Raw genomic sequence first — 18,524 nt, forward strand, 5'->3', positions numbered from 1 at the left:
AAAATCCAAGGCCCAGATCTGTGGAAGTGGCTAGTGATTTTTTTTTTGGTGCCCAACTTGAGGCATCTTGATGGGTGTTTCAGAAAGCAAAGTGGACCCACCCAGAATTCAGACATCTCCAAGTTATCCCAGATTGAGCTCCTAAAAATGGAGGCACCCAAAATCACTAGTAACTTCTGAAAACGTTGGCCCACACCTGTAGCATGACTTGGGAACATAGTTAAAACAGGGTGCCATCCCATCTGTTCACAGCCAGGGACTGCAGTTTTGCCTTGAACACAGCCGACGTTACAGTGTAGATGGGGTTTTATTCGGAAGGGCTAACTGCTCCCTAAATGGGCTGTCGAAAGGGACTTTCTAGGTCGTCAACATAAGTTGTACGTGGAACTTCCTTTGGGCACTGGGTACCTTCCCGGTTTACAGTGAGATTTTCTCGTGTTCCGTCAGCATGATGTTCCGACCCCCATCCCCCTCACACGGAGGTATTTAGACAGCTTATGCTGACACAGGCAGGGAAGATCAGACAAACACAGGGAGACCTCCCTGGAAAAAGACTCCATGAAATGCAGTTCCAGGCTCCCTGACACGAGAGACATGACAGGGGCACAGTCGGGTTAATAATTTCTACTGAAAACAAGCAAACCTGTCCATTCAGTTCTTAACAGTGTGGGCTAGATCCACAAAGCGACTCGCACCGAACGCCAACATTTCGTCACCGCTGAGATCCTCAAACCCCGCACTCAGCTGCTGCCTAATCCCAAAGGCACCTAGGTTTCCACTGGCAGAGTCCCCAGGGTGCCTACGTTTCCATTAGCACCCTGCGCAAAGAGGCCTAAGTCCTGGTGCCTCTGAGCTGTTCAGCTCCTGGGTCACATCTAAGCCCTGGCGGGAATCTCACACTAGACTTTCTCCCGCGGTATCTTGCCTGAGCGGTGGCCCCCGTTATAGCCCAGTGGGTAGAGTGCTCACCTGGGATGTGGACACCTGCATTTGAATCCCTGCTCTGCCCGATTTGGAGCAGGGACTTGGACGCAGGTCTTCCACATCCCAGGTGTGTGCTCTAATCACTGGGCTACTGGGTATAATGGGAGCCATTCACTGAGTTTTGTTTTTTGTTTTTTTTTGGCAAGAAAGGCACCTAACTCTAGGGGAGGGTTCCTGGCTGTGAATTCTGAGAGAGGGAGGCTCCTTCCTCCATCCCGGAGTCTGGTCCTAAACCCCCTGCAACGCCCAAGTACCTTTGTGGATCTTGCCCTGAGGGACTTCTAAAACATTCTAACTTGTGCTTCACTAGTTAAGCTGTTGGTTGTCCTTTGCAAGAGATGGGTCTGAACCGCATCAGAGTTCCCAGAGAAATTATAGCTCCATTTGAACACTCAATCCAAGCTTTGGGAAGGTTTGGGATTTGGCTCAGGACTTCACGCTCCAGTGCTTGGCTCTGGTGTTTTGAGTTTACCCATTATCGGCTCAATATGCAGTTTGAAATCATGGCTTTGGTTTGGGTCTGTCCTCACGTTTTCTAAGCTTGGACAACATATCCAGAGCGATCGGGTCCAGTATCTGGTTCTCATGCACTAGCACAATGTTGCAATGTTTGGGTTCACAGCATTGCAGGGGATCGTTTACACCAAATAAAAAACACTGTTTTCGCTCACGCCTAAAATGAAATTAATGAAAACGTTTATAGTAACATTAGGGCAAGACAATTTTAGTGGCCTAAACTTCTGCTGGATTCCTTTAAAAGCTTCTCCATATCAGTATTTACTGTGCCTCTTACTTTGTGCATTATTGCTGAATGCTCCCTCAGAGGCATTAGATTCTGGTGTTTGTAATGAAACAGTCCATTGGCAGCTTTAAATTGCAGGTTATTGATGGATTAAACTGTAACCTGTGGACAACATCAAAGAATAATCCTAACAGAGGAATAGGGTGACCAGACAGCAAGTGTGAAAAATTGGGACGGGTGGGGGGGACTATATAAGACAAAGCCCCAAATGTTGGGACTGTCCCTATAAAATCGGGACATCTGGTCACTCTACAGAGGAAGACAACAGTATCAGCAGCAACAGTCTACTGCTCCTCATGAGAATGACACAAGATGAACCTCCAAACCTAAGATGAGACCAAAAAATTTAGGCACAGAAGAAGTAGATGCTGATGTCAGACCTCACGTTTGATATCAAGCTCAAGAGCAACAAACCACCCTTGGGTGCTTTGGAGACCATCTCCCCAATTTCTACAGTGGGTGGCCAAATATTACCACAGACAGATGGTTTTTGGACCCTATAAAAGACGTTTATACATCCAGTTTGAAACCCTCCCCCACCCTCACTCTTCACGGACCCGTCTCATGAAAGAGTGTTAAGGTCAGAAATCAATTCTCTACTTCTGGAGGAAGCAATAGACAAATACTAGTAAACCTCAGAAATCAGGGGTTTTTTTACTTCTGCTATTTTCTAATTCCAAAGAAAGGTGAAGGACTTTGCTCAAACCTAGAGCTGAGGAACCTAGCCAGCTACATCGGAAAGTTTCTCTTCAGAATACGAACTCTAGGATCCGTCCCTCTGCTATCTAGATTGGATCGCTGCTCTCGATCTAAAAGATACGTACTTCCATATCTCCATAAGACCATCACACAGGAAGTACTTTACCTTAGGGCAGGGCCATTTCCAATACAAGGTCCTCCCCTATGGCCTTTCTACTGCACCCTGAGACTTTCCAAAATGTGTGTCATTTGTGCTTGCTTTTCTGAGGAGGAGAGGCATTTCTGTTTTTCCATGTTTAGCTGACTGGCTTCTGATAGCCCACTCCGAAGATGAACTAAAGTCAGTCATTCACTACACTTGCTCTATGTTCTGGGGGAAAAAAATCTCTGTTGTCCCAACACATGAATCACGGCTAAAATGAACAAGTTTTCAAAGTATTACAGGTGCCAAATGTCTCATTGAAACAATGCAAAAGCCTCCATCGCTAGAAAGGTGAGAGATTTTTTAAAACTGCATTTAAACGATTCCCTAACGTTGGTTGGTCTCACTGCAAATGTGTCCAATCTTAGCAGTGGTGGAATGTTTTTACATATCAAACTCTTTAAAAATAAATATGATTGGAAAGTAAAAAAAAAATCACTCCTTGCCTTACATGTTAAAAGAATGGAGTTTTAAACTCCAGACAAAAATGTGCTGGTAACCAGCAAAACTTAGTGGCAGTGATGCAAATGACAAGACTAAATGCAGAGGTTATTTTTATGCTTATTACAGCAACTTCTGACAAAGCTAAATTGCCAGCCCATCTATTTATAGCCTAAGCATGCTATAAGCTTTGCAGTTAAACCTGTATCATTAGTTCTGAACCATTGCTCTGAGAAACATTGAAAGATGTGCCTAATTGCATGTGCTGAGAATCTCACCGTGTAACTCCCATCAAGGATGCTTCTATGGACCTGACATTCTAAATTGCATGGCTGGTGTCCAGAGATAATAAAAGAGCCCAGAGATTTATGGAGGAAAGGTTACAACTGGCGACTTCCAGATCTCATCTGTGCTCACATTTAAAAGTTAACACAGCATGTTATGTAGAGAGAATGCAAGCAGAGGGCAAGGTGCATTTGCTTGAAAACATCAATGTTGGGTGACTCAGATTTTGAGACATTAGGGTACAAACTAAGCCCCCTTAATTGATAATAAAGGACAACTCTAGTAATAAAACAGTCAACTGGTCATGACATCTCAGAAGTCAGTAACAACAGTCACTCAGCGGTTAGGGAAAACATGGAGGGAGGAAAACAGCAATCTCTAGGTTAAACCATGAGATACAGGGTTCATGAGGTGTTTAGGGAACATACATCAAAGTCATTTTGGCTCGCAAGGCCAAACTCTGCCCCTGACTATATGCTTGCAGTCCCCATTCATAGAATATCAGGGTTGGAAGGGACCTCAGAAGGTCATCTAGTCCAACCCCCTGCTTAAAGCAGGACCAATCCCCAGACAGATTTTTGTCCCAGATCCCTAAATGGCCCCCTCGAGGATTAAACTCACCACAGTGGGTTTAGCAGACCAATGCTCAAACCACTGAGCTATCCCTCCCCCCATTGATATACCTGGGAGTTGTACTCACAGCACAGTTTGGCCCTTGGTGAATATTACTTGGCAGTCAAGCTGTAAGCAGCCAGGGCCATCAGCTGTAGGATTTTGGGGGCTCTGCCAAAACACAAGTAGATCTGGCAGAGCATCATAAAGTTTTTGTGCCCATGGCACCGTAATCCTTTTGCCAGGTATTAACAGCGGCTAATAGGGCCATGTTCAACATGATGTCTAGGGTTACAGCCAGGGCTCCATTTCAGAATAAATATAACACTGGGCTCAAGCCCCCACCTAAAACCTTATTCACTCCCAAATTCTTGAAATGCAAGAGTCAAACCGGATTACCTTTAACCGTGTCCCTCCGCCCTCAGCCAATACGCACCAGAGTCTCTGGGATCATGAAACACAGCTACTTAAAATACAGGGTTAACACAATTTTGAAATAAGCTTGTTTTAAAAAATAGAGAAAGCCTCCTAAAATAGGTGCCATCTAGTACAATCCTCAGGCCCTTTTATTCATGGGCTGGTTTGTTAGGTTCCTTAAAGTCTTACTCAAAGCACAATCCCTACCCTCCGAAGGCATACTCACAATTCTGACTCAGCAGTTGTCAAGCAGATGCAAAGTGGGGAGACAACCCCTTCAGCTAGATTGCTGTGCACAATACTAGGGTGCTTCTGCAGGTCCAGTGGTCTACTGCTGCCTGTTGTGCTTAACCATTATGTTGACTCCATCCACTTGGCCAAGTCAGAGCCAGTCTATCACTGCTAGCTTTCAGCTGGTCTGTATTGTTACTCAACCTGCACTACCAACTCTACTACAACTCTACTGCTACTATCCCTGTTCTCTTACATCACAACTGTGCTACACTATATGCATGTCCAATATGACATGCTGAGTCTTGTTAAAACAAAAGCAAATATTCAATAAAACCTACTTTCTTGCTTTCCTATACCCTGCACTCAGCTACCCTATCTGAGCCCACTGTCTACTAGATTAGAGTGTCCAGCTTTTCCCATGGAATAATCAACATAAATTCATCTTCTCACCTACCCTTCCACACCAATGCAGTTACATAGTTTATTTAACATAATTCCTAAGAACAGAAGACACAGAAACACCAAATGAGGCAGCTTCAAGCGTTCTATGAAACCATTCTGAAGCATATGCAAATAAACCTGGCAGCTGGTAAGGAATTCCCCTCAATTTCTCCATTTTTCCTATAGGGGGAGCCAGAACCTAATATGCAAATAATGAGGCTTGCAACACACTCTCAATTTTCCCTTTTTACCTATAAAGGGTTCCAGAGAACTTTCAGTCCCAGTAAGTCCTATCCCATGGATTAATGGCACAAAGAATTTTGCAGTGTTAACGTTAGTGCACAAACAAAGCCAAGGGGGGAAGCTCCTGAGGTCTCCCTGGAGCTTAGGAAGCCAGAAAATGAGTCTCTGTGCAGGGATCTGATCACGGAAACGAAACACAAAAGCAGCGCTGAGGAGCTGCCGCTGCAGGACTGTGAGTGTGTTAATTCTGAAGCTGCATCAACAGAAAATTTAAGGGGGCTGGGGAACATGTCTCCCTCATCTTCCCTGGGGTCATGGCCTTGGGCTACAGGGGACTCAGTTCTCAGTGTCAACATGTCTACATGGTCCATAGTACCTGATGCCAAATTTTCCATGACTTATCCTAGAAGGAGAGATCCAGAGAAATCAACCAAACTGATCCTGCTCTAGGACTAATAGCCCCTTCCCACAGTGACAGCCATGGATGGGAGGGCAGGGAGAGGCTCTTTCCACGGAGGGGAAGTGGCAGCTGTACCCTTCAGAATGGGACACAGTTGAAGTCCCTAAACTTAGAGAATCTCCTAGGGTATGCATGGAGATAAAGGGATGCACAGAAGTCCGGGGCCAGCCCCAGGATCCCATTTGCTCAGCTACAGTCCCTCAGATCACCCCCCCTGGGTTTATAAACCCATCCTGTAGAGATGCTCTGGAAAGCAGAAGACATTTATTTGTATGTGACACGCCCTGCTGTCAACAATGGGTGGGATGAAAGAGGCAGTCGCACAGAAAGACAATGTATGGTAGGTATTGCTTACCAGAATAGTCCCTCATGCTGCGTGAGAAGCGGCAACACTTGGTACAGTGATTACCGCTCTATCTCCACGTTGGGCTGGTCTAGACTAGGATGTAAGGTTGGCATGTTGCAGGGTCATTTTAAAAGTTTAGTCTAGACTTTAACACATCCTAAACTGGCTGAGTTAGGTCTTAGTGTGGACAAGGCCATCTTGCTTTGCTTGTGCAATTAAAGAAATACAGCAGAATTCTTTGTCCTCTTTTTTTACTCCCAGGGGGGAAAAATAGGTCTCCCTGCATCTCATATGAGGTCTTTCCCATTTATAGCAAAAAATAAAATAAAAAGCATAGAGTAACATTCCTGGAAAATATCAGAGGGGGAGCCGTGTTAGTCTGGATCTGTAAAAGCAGCAAAGAGTCCTGTGGCACTTTATAGACTAACAGACGCATTGGAGCATAAGCTTTCGTGGGTGAAAGCTCATGCTCCTATACGTCTGTTAGTCTATAAGGTGCCACATTCCTGGAAAATAGAGATAGTAATACCAATAACATGCACTAGGTGGCTTCACTTATTGCAGGCTGTTGGGGTATATTCTGAAATGAAACACTGCTGATGAGTGGTCTAGTTCTAGGGTATCTTTGTTCATTTACGTGGTCTGACGGGCACGATGAGAATCCCATTAGCTGCCCCATACGTATATCTGTGCGGGGGGTTGTGTAGTTGCAGCCTGAATCAGAGCTGCCTCCTGGAATGATCCCAGCGGAGGAGTCAGAGTCCCATGGGTATTTCCTGGGGAACCCAAGGCGTCTAACCCCGCAACCCACCCGTGACTGAATATGTCTCTTATTTGGGCTTTATTTGTCTTACAGAGAGCGAGGGGCCGATGGCAGTTGTTGACTCAATGATTCCATCAGGAAAGCCCTTAACACTTTGGGCCAATAAAAGGACCAAGACCAGTCCCTGTGCTGAATTTATGGTGCTTTATTCAACCAGCAAACTGAGAGCACGTGATGGCCTTGGGTGACCGGGGAAGGCAGCCCACAGGAACGGCAGCTGTAGGCGGAGATTCCCGAGTAAAGCTTAGGTGAGCGTTAACCAGTCTCCTTTGTGCTTTACACCAGTTCTCCCATCACTTCCCCTAGAGAGGAGAAATCAGAGGTGCCAGGGTAGCAGGCACAGGACAAATGTGACCCACACACCCCCTGGGTGTGGTGCTCTGTCCCCTCTAGGGCCAGCGAGACCACTTCGAGATTAATGAGGCTACAGCCTTGGCTAAGGGCCACGTGGCAGTAGAGGCTCATGCACTAAGCTCCAGAGATCCCAGGTTCAATCCTGCCCGCCGATGACCAGGGTCTGTCAGTGTTACACAAACACCCGAGAAAACTAAAAAAAAAAAAAAAAAGATAGATAGTGGAGATTCTGCTCTCAGCGCCATAGGGCCAGGAAGGGAACCGCTCCAGAGGTGCCTGCTAAATCAGACACGAGCTACTGGGCTCAGACTCCTGCCAGAGCCGAGTAGCAGTCAAAGGTTGAAGTGCCACTGCTGTGTGTGTGTGTGTGTGTGTGTGTGCTTATACTTGTCTAGCACCAGAGGAAGGGGTGGGGATGAGCTAGACCAGAAAGCCTCCAGCCATGCTATCTCTCGAAGGTACTTACCTGGCCCCCCCTCACCATAGGATCTGAGCACATCACAGTCTTTAGTGTCTTTATCCTCACAATCCCCCGGGAGGTAGGGCAGTGCTACTATCCCCACATTATAGATGGGAAACTGAGGCCCAGCGAGACTAAGGGCTGGTCTATACTTAGCCGCTAGTTCGGCGGCTGGAAATCGAACTTCCGGGTTCGATTTATCGCGTCTGGTCTGGACGCGATAAATCGAACCAGGAAGTGCTCGCCGTCGACTGCGGTACTCCAGCTCAACGAGAGGAGTACCGCGGAGTCGATGGGGAGCCTGCCTGCCCCGTGTGGACCGCGTCTGAACCGCGGTAAGTTCGAAGTAAGGTATGTCGACTTCAGCTACGTTATTCACGTAGCTGAATTTGCGTACCTTACTTCGACTTGGGGGGTAAGTGTAGACCAGGCCTAAGGGTGAGTCCACAAAGTCCCTTTTTGGGCACCTCTGCGATCCACAAAACGCCCACCCAGCTGCTGCCTAATCCTGGAAGCACCTAACCTCCCCTGGCATCTCCGTTTTTTCCTCTGGCCATGTGCAATGCAACCTCTCGCCAGGCACCTGGTCATTTAGCTCCCATCTAAGCCCCAGCGTGAGCTCTCCTACCGGATCAGGCTCCTCGGGCGAGTTCACGCAAAAGAAGGTTTTCCCTTATCACCTTTAGCCCAGAGGGTAGGTACCCACCCAGGATGTGGGAGACCCCCGGTCCAAGTCCCCCTCTGCCTGAGGGGAAGAAGGGTCTAGCCCAGGGACCTGCCACCTCTCAGGAGAGAGCCCTAACTACCAGGCTAAAAGCGCTGTGCCGAGACGCTCACCGTTGTAACGCCTCGGTCCCTTCGTGGATCCCACCCCGCATGACAGGCCCAAGTTCACACAGGAAGTCTGTGGCTGAGTCCCTAACCACTAGCCCATCCTTCCTCCTCCACCCCCTCTGCTCACTCACTGGTGGCTGGTGCTGAGGGTGCGCAGGCTACATCCTTCTAAGGGGCAGGGGAGCTGCTGCTTCTGAAACCCTCTCCTGTGGTGGCCTCCTGCCTGCCTCCATCTTCAGCACGGAAAACAACCTCCTGGCAACTGCTTCTTGGGCACCAGCATTTCCACCCCCCGCGAAGCTGGGCTCCTGCTCAGGAAGCGACGGCAGCGCTCAGCGCCTCCGAGACCCTCTCCTGTTACTAGAGACTGGCTGAATCAGAGCCACCCGCTCAGCTCCCCAGCCGGAGCCTGGGATCCAGACTCATTCCGAGTCCGAACTGTGTGGCTTAGCCCCATCCGTGTCTATTGCATTAATACCAGAAAAGCTCAAAAAACCTCTGAAGGGTTTGGCCCCAGTCTCGGGAGCCTTCCTGCCCTGAGCTGCTGCAGCCAGCTCTTAGTTTTGTCTCAACATTCAAACAACGAAGAGTCTTAGCAATTCAGACTCTCCTGAGTGGAGACTGCCTAGAAGGCGGATGCCAGGCAGGGCAGCTGTCTGTGTGCAGCGTGCGGATGCAAAACATGTGCCCTGCTGGGGATTATTGCTCTGATGGGAAATGCGCTGTCAGTTGAGAGTAGTTTTTCCAGCTGAACTTGTGCGATAGACCTCAGGGGTCCAAAGGATACAATTTCTGTGTAAATTATTCTCATTAACAAGAGCATTTATGTACGACTCCAGCTGGATCATCCCATTATGTCTAGGCCAATTATCAAGGTTTTACAGCTCGGTTTATGGGGTTTCCTGGTGTTCCTCCTTTTCTCAGCTGTTTGAACACAACGGTTTTGGAGCATAATTTGCTCGTAAGCGGAGGGTTGGCTTAGGGGACGTGTACGCTGCATTAAAAGACCAGCCACACGGGGCTGGCCCAAGTCAGCTGATTTGGGCTCCCAGAGCTAAAAATTGCCATGCATATGGTCAGGCGTGGGCTGGAGCCCGGGCTCTGAGACCCACCCCCTTGTGGGGTTTCAGAGCCCAGGCTCCAGCCCGATCATCCACACTGCAGTGTTTAGCCCCATAGCCCTACAACCCTGAGTCAACTGCCCCGGGCTCTGAGACTCGGGGCCATGGGTTTTTGTTGCAGTGTAGACGAACTCTGAGTGGCCCAAACCTAAGGTTTGAAATACCTGGACAACAGGCTCAAATCCCAGAAGAGCCGGCCTCGTCCCTTCATTCTCCTGAAGCTGATAAAATAAATCCCCTATGATTTCCTGTGGGTGGCTCTTTGGGATAAGTCCTCTCTCTGCCTCTGGTGTGAGTACCCCAGGCCACCTCTCCAAGAACAGGCCTTTGGCAGGTGTGCTTGGTCCCAATCCCTTCCCTCTGCCTGGAATGCTGCTATGTCTCAGCTGATTAATGTCTTCTGCCTCCTGGCTTCGGGGTGTCCAGGCTGCGGATCCTACAGCACTCTGGAGTTTGGCCTGAACCATATAAGCGTACAGTATTATTCACCCGTCTCAAGTAACAGCAATTACCGTCACCAAATACACCCTGGATCTACCTGTGGCTTGCATTCTCCTTCATTCTCCACGCTGAGCTGGGTTCCACTTTCCCTGCAAGAGTGGGAGAGAGAGATCCACTATCACACGGCTTCGCATAAGAGCACGGTTAAATTAAGATCTGGGGTGCCCAGAACGAGCAGCGCGGCTGGGACAGGCATGTTCATATTTACCGCCCACACTGCCAGGCGGGCATTGCCAATTCTTTCCATTGGAGCCAGCCCCTTCCTCATCCACAGGCTGCCGGAAGACGGCGCCTCCTCAGGCATTCTGGTAGTTTTGGTTTGATCCCTTAGTCTCACCAGGCTCTAGAGAGGGACGCATGGTCCCCGTGGTGCAAACTCGTGACATTGGCATCGTGGGTGTTGGACGCCCGCCTTGGCTAGAGGATGCACGGCTCCGCGTGGTGACCTAGGAGCAATAGGCACTGCAGAGACCGTAACAAACCTCAGCTGAAAGGCTGCCTGCTCAGCAGGAAGTGATCAGCGAAACCACCCACAGCATCGGGAGTTCAGAGGCCCAAGGCCTCAAAAGTGTTCAGGCTCCCAACGTCTATTGAAATCCATGGGCCTCAGTCCCTCTTCCTCAGGGCTGCACTAAAATAAGCCAGCTCGACATAAGTTCTCCATCAGCCAGGTCCTTCCCGCTGGCTCAGGAGTCGATCTACAGCCTCCAGCTCTCACTCCCCCGGCCTGGAAATTAAGAGTCGCTCTGCTCCCTTCTGCTGAGTCTTTTCTCCAGCTTCCAGCCTTCCTCGCCTGCTCCCTTCAGGTCTCTCTCCCCAGGCATCCTGCCTGGGAGCTGGGGGGAACCTCTCTACCTGAGCTGAGGCGCCTGCTCGTTATATACTGGCTGGCCTGGTTCTGAGTCCCCAAGCTTTGACCATGGGATCCCTGGAAGGGGGGGTGAGCCTGGGGCAGAGCGCAGCCGAGCTGCAATCCCCTTAAAGGGCCCGCTCGCCCTGTGACACTGCCCCTCGGAAGGAGCTAGTGGTGTACGGCTGCTCTCAGGAGAGCCCGTTACTAGTTTGCACTCACCACATTGCTGAACACAGGAGACATCTGTTGCCATATTTCACACCATCCGTGCCACAGACGGGATCGTACCCCTTTGGGCGGAAAAAGGGGCCACGCTTCCTTGCTTGTGGATACCTACTGCAGGCAACCTGAAAAAGCGATTGCACAATGCTCCAAACTCGTTCAATGAGGTTGTTGTTGCTAGTCGTTTGCCCATCTATAGCATATTCTAGTAAGCAGAGGACATCTTTTCTCTCCCCCTTCTCTTCACTTCTCTTTCCGCTGTGTCTGTCTGTGTTCAGGGGCAACGGACTTGACTAGACCAACAGCTTTGGTAAATGAGCAGAGAACGTTTTGGCTGCAGACCTGTTGCCGTTTCCATCAATGACCAAGTCAAAGCAGGACCTGTAGCTCGAAATGTTCCTGCCCGGCGAGGCCAAGAGCAGAAGCTTTGTGTCGTGTGTGGCTACTGAGCCTTAGCCCACAATAAAAGATGCCTAAGATTTGGCACTAGCCGTGGGGGGACACCCAAGTGATATCGAAGTAACTATTAGCCGCAGCAGGTAGCTGCACGAAGATTTTGAGTGTAGAGCTCTTTTCAGTGGAGTGGAGGGTGTCATGTCAGAGCTTGTGGGAACTGGAACTTCTGGCCCACAGAAAGTTCACGTTTCCCCCCCGGAATTGGTTCCGAATCAGAACGAACAGCTGGAAATGGGAAGTTTTCTGCAGAAGGGAAAATTTCAAAACATTCCATTTTGGAAGGGAATTTTTTCAAACTTTCCAGGCCAGCTCCGTGGCTGGCTGGCTGGCTTGGGAGCTGGGTGGCCTAGAGACCCTGTCTGCCCCCGAGCCCAGGCGGCCGACCTGGGGTTCCCACAGAACATTTAGATTCCGTTGAATCAGCGTGTTCTGATGGGAAATGTCCAACCAGCTCTGCTTAGAGCTCCTTGCTGAATGTCTGAGACACCTTGAATCACAGGATCAAATCCTACCAGAGTCCGCTCAGCTCTTCATTCTTGCATGGTCCATGTGTTCACTCCCCTGCGGTTTCCTTGTCTGTAAACCAAGGTCCTGTCTCCTCTGTGTGAGGCTTAAAGATCCCCTGGCAGGTTTTGTAGGAACAGGACTTTTCCCTGGGGTAATATTACTCCTCCCCACCTCTGTACACAAGTGGAGCCCTGCTCTCCACCCCGGTGATGGCTGCATTTCCACAGGGCGCTGTAGTTTGTAAAGCCTGTGGGATTGCATGCCATATAAAAATGTAAACTATGATATGCCTGGATTTACCTTTTCCCCACATTTTCCTTTATGCTTCATGCCAATGTTGATTCCAGTTTCCCTGTGAGAGAGAAGGAGAGATTAAAACTACTGAGTCTCCCTGCAGAATATAACTATAATGGAACAACTGTACCCATTTTTCTCTTCTCTGCTATACCAGGATGGTATATTTTGCCCATTAGTCTAGTCTGAACTGATTTTTTTCACCCCCATGCCTCCATGAGCTGCCTCCTGATGCATTCTGGGATCTGATTGCGCTAGGTACTGTACAAATATATCATAAAAAGGTAGCCCCAGGCCCAAATAACTCACCAGATTGCTGAGCACAAGAGGCACTTGTTGCCGTACGTCATGTCATTTGTGCCACAGACGGGCTTGTACACCTTTGGGCAGAAAAAAGGCCCTCGCTCCTTTGCTCGAGGGTACCTGTTACAATCGACCTGCAAGAACAATTACACACAGGCATTATCATCACTGTCAGTAAAGCCAGTACTTTGCCCAGATACAGCACAGAGCAGTCAGCTTCACCAAAGCACCCTGAGGTATGTTGATATTATCCCCATTTTACAGATGAAGGGAGGGGAAATCTTCTGGCAGAAGCAGGAGGACAGGCCTGTTTTCCTACCTCCCAGCCCTGTGCTTTCCCGACTCCTCTGAATGAGCGTTAAAGATCCCCTCATACTTTTGTAAGAGGAGGATTTTCCCAAGTGTCTTTCCTTGGTCAATACTTCCCCTCTCCACACACAAGTCGATCACTGTGCTCCACCCTAGTGATGGCTGCAACTAAGGTGACCATATAGCAAGCGTGAAAAATCAGGACGGGGGTGGGGGGTAATAGGTGCCTGTACAAGCCAAAGCCCCGAATATCAGGTCTGTCCCTATAAAATCAGGACATCTGGTCACCATAGCTGCATTTCCGTGGTGCTCTGTGTATATACAGTAGTTTGTAAAGCCTTCAGGATGAAGCCTGCCAGGTAAACATAACGTATAACACACCTGGATTTACCTTGGGCTTGCGCTCTTGTTTACCCCTTATGCCAATGTTGACTCTAGTTTCTCTAGATGGAAAAAGAGAGATGATGAATATGACTATTCCCTTCATAATAAAATGTCTCATCTGAATTGAATTAACCAGAGGAAGATGGGCTGTCCCGTATGAGAGGTTCTATTGGGGCAGGGCCATTCACATTTATCCTCTCTGGTAGACAGGCATGTTGCCCAAAATTGTTTGCCAATTGTTCCAGTTTGAACCCATCCTTTTTGTGCTAACTGGTTGCCATAGGTCACAATGCGCGGCCTCCAGATGCATTCTGGGGTTTTTAGTCTGAGCCTCCAAGAAGAAGCCTGCGCAGAGCCTGTGGGAAAACAGCAGGGTGACCAGACAGCAAGTGTGAAAAATTGGGACGGGGGGTGGGGGGTAATAGGCGTCTATATAAAAAAAAACCCCAAATATCGGGACTGTCCCTATAAAAGCGAGACATCTGGTCACCCTAAACAGTGAAGTCTTAACTCTGAAACAATTACTATGCAAATATGTTGGATGAAATCCTGGACCCAGTAAATTCCCAAGTAAAATTCCCAAGGAAGTCAGTGCAGCCCCAGTGTCGCTCGTTGCCGTCTCACTTCAGAGATGCACCCCCGGCGTGTCTGAGCGCAATACATTACACCTGCTCTGCAGGAGTGAGCCAACTCAGCCGAGAGCCCGAGAACTGAGGATTCAGTGGGTCTTGTGCAATGTCAGCAGCATGCAACTCACATCTGTGCAAACTCCCAAAGACAATGGAGTTGCACAATAGTCGCTGAGAGCAAAACTGGAAGATGATGGGGTTACATGGTGATCACATAATTTAGCCTGCAGAACGTTTTTCGGGTTGATGATATGCAAGATGGAACATACCCAGCTCTGCTGTCAGAACACAGGCTGAGCTTTGCAGGTAGAAAATAAAATTGCTCATAAACAGGGCACGTTTGATGACAGATAACAGCCATGAAGCACGTAAGCCTCGGTATGCCATTTCCAGTATCACTGCGGAGAGCAGCACCTGAGCGTGAGGACTGTCCCACCCACTGACACACACACCTACCGGCATAAGGACTGACAGCGCCAATGCCACGTCCTCTGCCCCAGCAGAGCTGACGGTCGCATCAGGGAGCTAGCAATGAATGCACTCACCGTGCTGCTGCACACAAGAGGCACTTGTTGTCGTAGAGCAAACCGTTACTGCCGCAGACTGGTTTGGACTCTGGGGTGCAGATAAAGGGTTTGCCCTCTGCTTGTGTCAGGTGCTCACTGCAGCCTTCCTGCAGAAGGTTCCAGACATATTCATGAGTGAGTTTTTATCACTGTTACTATTTGTTGATCCTCCTGATTCACCACTATCCTTGTGTCCATTTTACACCAATGGAACAATGTGTGAGGGGAATCAGGCCACAGGTTATTACTGATCATAGCAAGGTAGATTGATAGGGAGATGGATGGAAGGGTCCCCATATCGTCTAAGGGGCAGAGTCTCAGAGGGCTTTACGTCACCTGTAGCATTTGGCTTTTCTTAGCAGCCCTGGGCATTTTCACTAGTTTCTCAGTGCAAACTGTGTTGGGAAAAAAAGACAGTCTAGTCTGGGAATTCTAATTTGCTCCAGGAGAAAGGCGAGCTCAGACACTGTATGAAGGGAAGGTCCCCTGGAGTAGGGTGCCCATACGTCCCGTTTTGGCTAGGACAATCCCTTTTTTAAGCCCTGTCCCGGCCGTCCCCACTTTTTTGGGTTCCAGTTAAGAAATGGGAGTGGGGATGGAACGTGAGAATTCATAAAGCAGAAGAGCTGAACAAACCTGCTTCTCACCTTGACAGGCAACACCTGGAACAAAAATTGCAGACACACAAGCTAGGATGAGACAAAAATCATCTGGGAGGGCGACCACATTTATACACACTAACCCTGCTAGTGAGAAAACTTCCACTGAATTAAGGTTTCCTGCACTGAATTGCACCGACCATGTTACTAAATAAAAGGGGCTTTTCAATTGCTTATTTCAGCATATTTTTCAGATTTGCTGGTCCACAAAATAATGCAGCATATCAGCACGGAGTTGGCAAACGTGTCCCAGGATTGTTGGCTTCTGTGGAGTCTGACCATTTAGCCACTGGCATTGTTTGTGAGGTCCCAGGGGAGGGGTCCCAGAGAGTGTCCCTTTCAGAGGGATGGGATCTACATAGGAAAGTTAACAAACCAGGTGAACACCTTTTATGCACAGGGCCCAATCTTGCTCCCATTTAAGTCCGGGGGATAAGGACCAGGCCCAAAATGTTCAGTTTCCTCAGTGACAGCCTTCACAAAGATCTCTTTTTGGGAATCAGTCATTTCTCCAATGTCATGACGCAATAACAAATATTGTTTCATGTTGCCAAAAGAAGGTGGAAATGCAGCCACTTCTGGGGTGCAACCAGCTGTTACCCAGGACATTCCGCAGCAGTGTGGAGAAGGAGGGAAATATTGTCAAAGGACCCTGTTGCTAATCCTTATACAAAGAGCCCTGAAGTCTCTGCTGCCCGTGCAGAACAAACAGCCCCTCAGCTCTCTTCATAAAGGTGGGCAGGATTCTGACCACTAAGGGTCCAGGCTGCACAAGGGTGAGCCGAGAGGTGGAAAGCGAAGGGCTGTGGCCCGGTTACCGCAAAGGGCACTCACCTGAGAAGCAGCAAGAGAGAAGTGCCAGAGCAAGGGGCACAGAGATCCCTTTTGACTTCCTGGTGGCGGTAACTGTGCAATCCATGTGGAGACCATTCGCGCTCTGCTCAGTAGATGCTCCCTTAATAAGCCTCAGAGGCAGAACCCACATATGCTCCTGGGCCGAGTCTCCACCTCAACTGCGAAATCACCTTCCAAAGCCACCCCGACACTGGACAGCATGACCAGTTTCCTCTGGAAGGACCTCTCCACATGCACTTTGCCCTCTTTACCTCACCAGGGATTGCTGTATCGAGATGATTCTCTGTCTTTGCCAGACTGGTAGGTCGGCGCCTGAGCTGAGGTGTGGTGGGTTTGCACCTGATATAAATCTACTGAGCCCAGAACCTTCTGCTGAGGAGCAGATGAACTGGCACGGCTTGTGGGACTTTTCGTCCTGGGCTCCATGGAACGCTCGGCAAGGTTCCTGTTTGTTGTTGTAGAAACTCAGCCGAGTCCAGCGCAGGCTGGCCAACAGCCTCACCTCTCCCCACCAGCTCCAAATCCCTTCGGGCTGATTGTTCATTTCCACCCCCCAAAGCCTCCTAGGTGTGAGAACAATGGGGTATTACTCATCAATCCAAAGGTGGATAAGCTCTGGTGACCTCCGCCACCGTCCTCAATGGTTGGGTGAGGCCCTGTTGCATTCTGGGAAAACACAACTCAATCCTGTGGTCCCAATGCACATGATTTATTGGTTAATGCCTAGAATGTAATAACTAAAAGAACTCACAACATAAGTATCCCCGTGTAGCCGCTCTCTCACTCTTTAAGGTGTCCCCTCGGCAGGCATGATGCTACGGGTGAGTCCTGCCTGGATTTCCTCACCCTGAGTATAAACATGTCCAAGTAGGCCTGCAGGTACTAACAATTCCCTCTTTGGAGGGTCTCATTTATTCAACCAAAAAGAACAACACAAAAGTGGAACCTGAAGTCAGCGTCGCCACCGGAAAACGCGCTGCCTCCAGGTTAATCAATCTTACGTCTTGGCTCTGTAGCCCTGGGGCACTCAGGCCGAATTCCCTGTCTTGAGATCAGACTTCTGTGGAGCGTTCTGCCGCTGCCACTCTTCCCCTGACAGCGCGGCACTCTTTGCTAAGTCCCTCATAGCAACCGGGAAGGCCCCATGCCCAGTTCGTTCTCTGGAGCTGCTCCTGTCCCTTCCCTGGGAACACTTTCTCTCTGCAACTGCTTCTCTCTCTGTAAGCCCCTTCTCGCCAGAAGTCCCTTCTCCCTGGCAGTAGCTTCCCGGCACACGGGGCTTCCTGCTACGGTCTGAGAGATCCCTTTGCTGAGACCCAGGCCTTCCTGGATGTCTGCTTTCTGCAGCTCTGCCTTGGGAATCTCCTGCCTCCAAGAGCATCTCCTTGGCTCCCTGTTCTGGTGGGATCTCCAGACAGTTCCCTGTCTCCAGGGAGCCCCGGTGATCTGGGAGCTCCTCTCCTCAGGATTGTCCTGTCTCTTGGTATGTCTACACTATGAAATGAGGTCGATTTTATAGAAGTCGATTTTATACAGTCGATTGTATGTGTCCCCACTAAGCACATTAAGTTGGCGGAGTGCGTCCACAGTACCGAGGCTAGCGTCGACTTTCGGAGCTTTGCACTGTGGGTAGCTATCCCACAGTTCCTGCAGTCTCTGCCTGCTGAAGGCTGACCTGGGGATACTGGAGGAGAAAGTAGCTTTCTTGCAGGCAGTCACAGGCAGACTGGGCCCTGATCCCCCTTAAAGGGCCAGTCGCCCCATGGCACCCTGAGGTCACACGACATTCTACCACTTATCCAGTTTGAATCAAAGGTGTTAATGTCCAATTGGGAAGCTGGGCTCCTGTTATACAGCTACAAGTCCTCAAATGGAAGGACATTCTCAGTGCTGGCTGGATTTCAATTTGTGGTCTACCTTGAATGGCTTAGTACAAAAAGGGACAAATCCTAAACACTGACTTGATGAAGATGATGGCCAAATACTACAGTCAGTGGCAGTTACCACCAAGCGATGCTCATTGAGTTCTGAGTGTTTTCCATCTTTATAACGCCAGAGCCAGCCAAGAACTGTCTCAATGAGCATCGCTTGAAACACAAATCCCACCCAGTCTACCTTGGCATAACCCTAGATAGTAGCTGTGAAACAAAATGATCTGATGAATTGAAGCATTTTTATTCTGGGCAGGAAATGGCTAAGAACAGACTTTGACGTTGGAAGTATCTGTT

At 49.1% G+C, this 18,524-nt stretch overlaps 1 protein-coding gene across 1 annotated transcript; it reads right to left on the reverse strand.

Moving 5' to 3' along the window:
* Positions 1-12,081: 12,081 nt before the first annotated feature.
* On the reverse strand, positions 12,082-16,371 carry LOC115271363 (ovomucoid-like). Its single transcript, XM_029913392.1, has 7 exons — positions 16,276-16,371; positions 15,430-15,444; positions 14,762-14,889; positions 13,595-13,646; positions 12,901-13,028; positions 12,598-12,649; positions 12,082-12,174 (listed from the first exon to the last, which is right to left on the reverse strand). Exons 1-7 carry the CDS (start codon positions 16,369-16,371, stop codon positions 12,082-12,084), a joined length of 564 nt encoding a protein of 187 aa, XP_029769252.1.
* Positions 16,372-18,524: the final 2,153 nt, after the last annotated feature.

The sequence above is a fragment of the Terrapene carolina genome, unplaced genomic scaffold, assembly GCF_002925995.2.
Source record: "Terrapene carolina triunguis isolate 2854851 unplaced genomic scaffold, T_m_triunguis-2.0 Scaffold629, whole genome shotgun sequence".
Classification (NCBI taxonomy): Eukaryota; Metazoa; Chordata; order Testudines; family Emydidae; genus Terrapene; species Terrapene triunguis.

What these genes read in the sequence shown, in the direction of transcription:
- LOC115271363 (XM_029913392.1), bottom strand. Translation starts at nt 16,371, where the DNA reads ATGGTCTCCACATGGATTGCACAGTTACCGCCACCAGGAAGTCAAAAG. An exon ending in CTCTTGTGTGCAGCAGCACG is followed by an intron (nt 13,647 to 14,761) that starts GTGAGTGCATTC and finishes TTTTCCATCTAG; the next exon opens with AGAAACTAGAGTCAACATTG. An exon ending in AACAAGAGCGCAAGCCCAAG is followed by an intron (nt 13,029 to 13,594) that starts GTAAATCCAGGT and finishes TTGTTCTTGCAG; the next exon opens with GTCGATTGTAACAGGTACCC.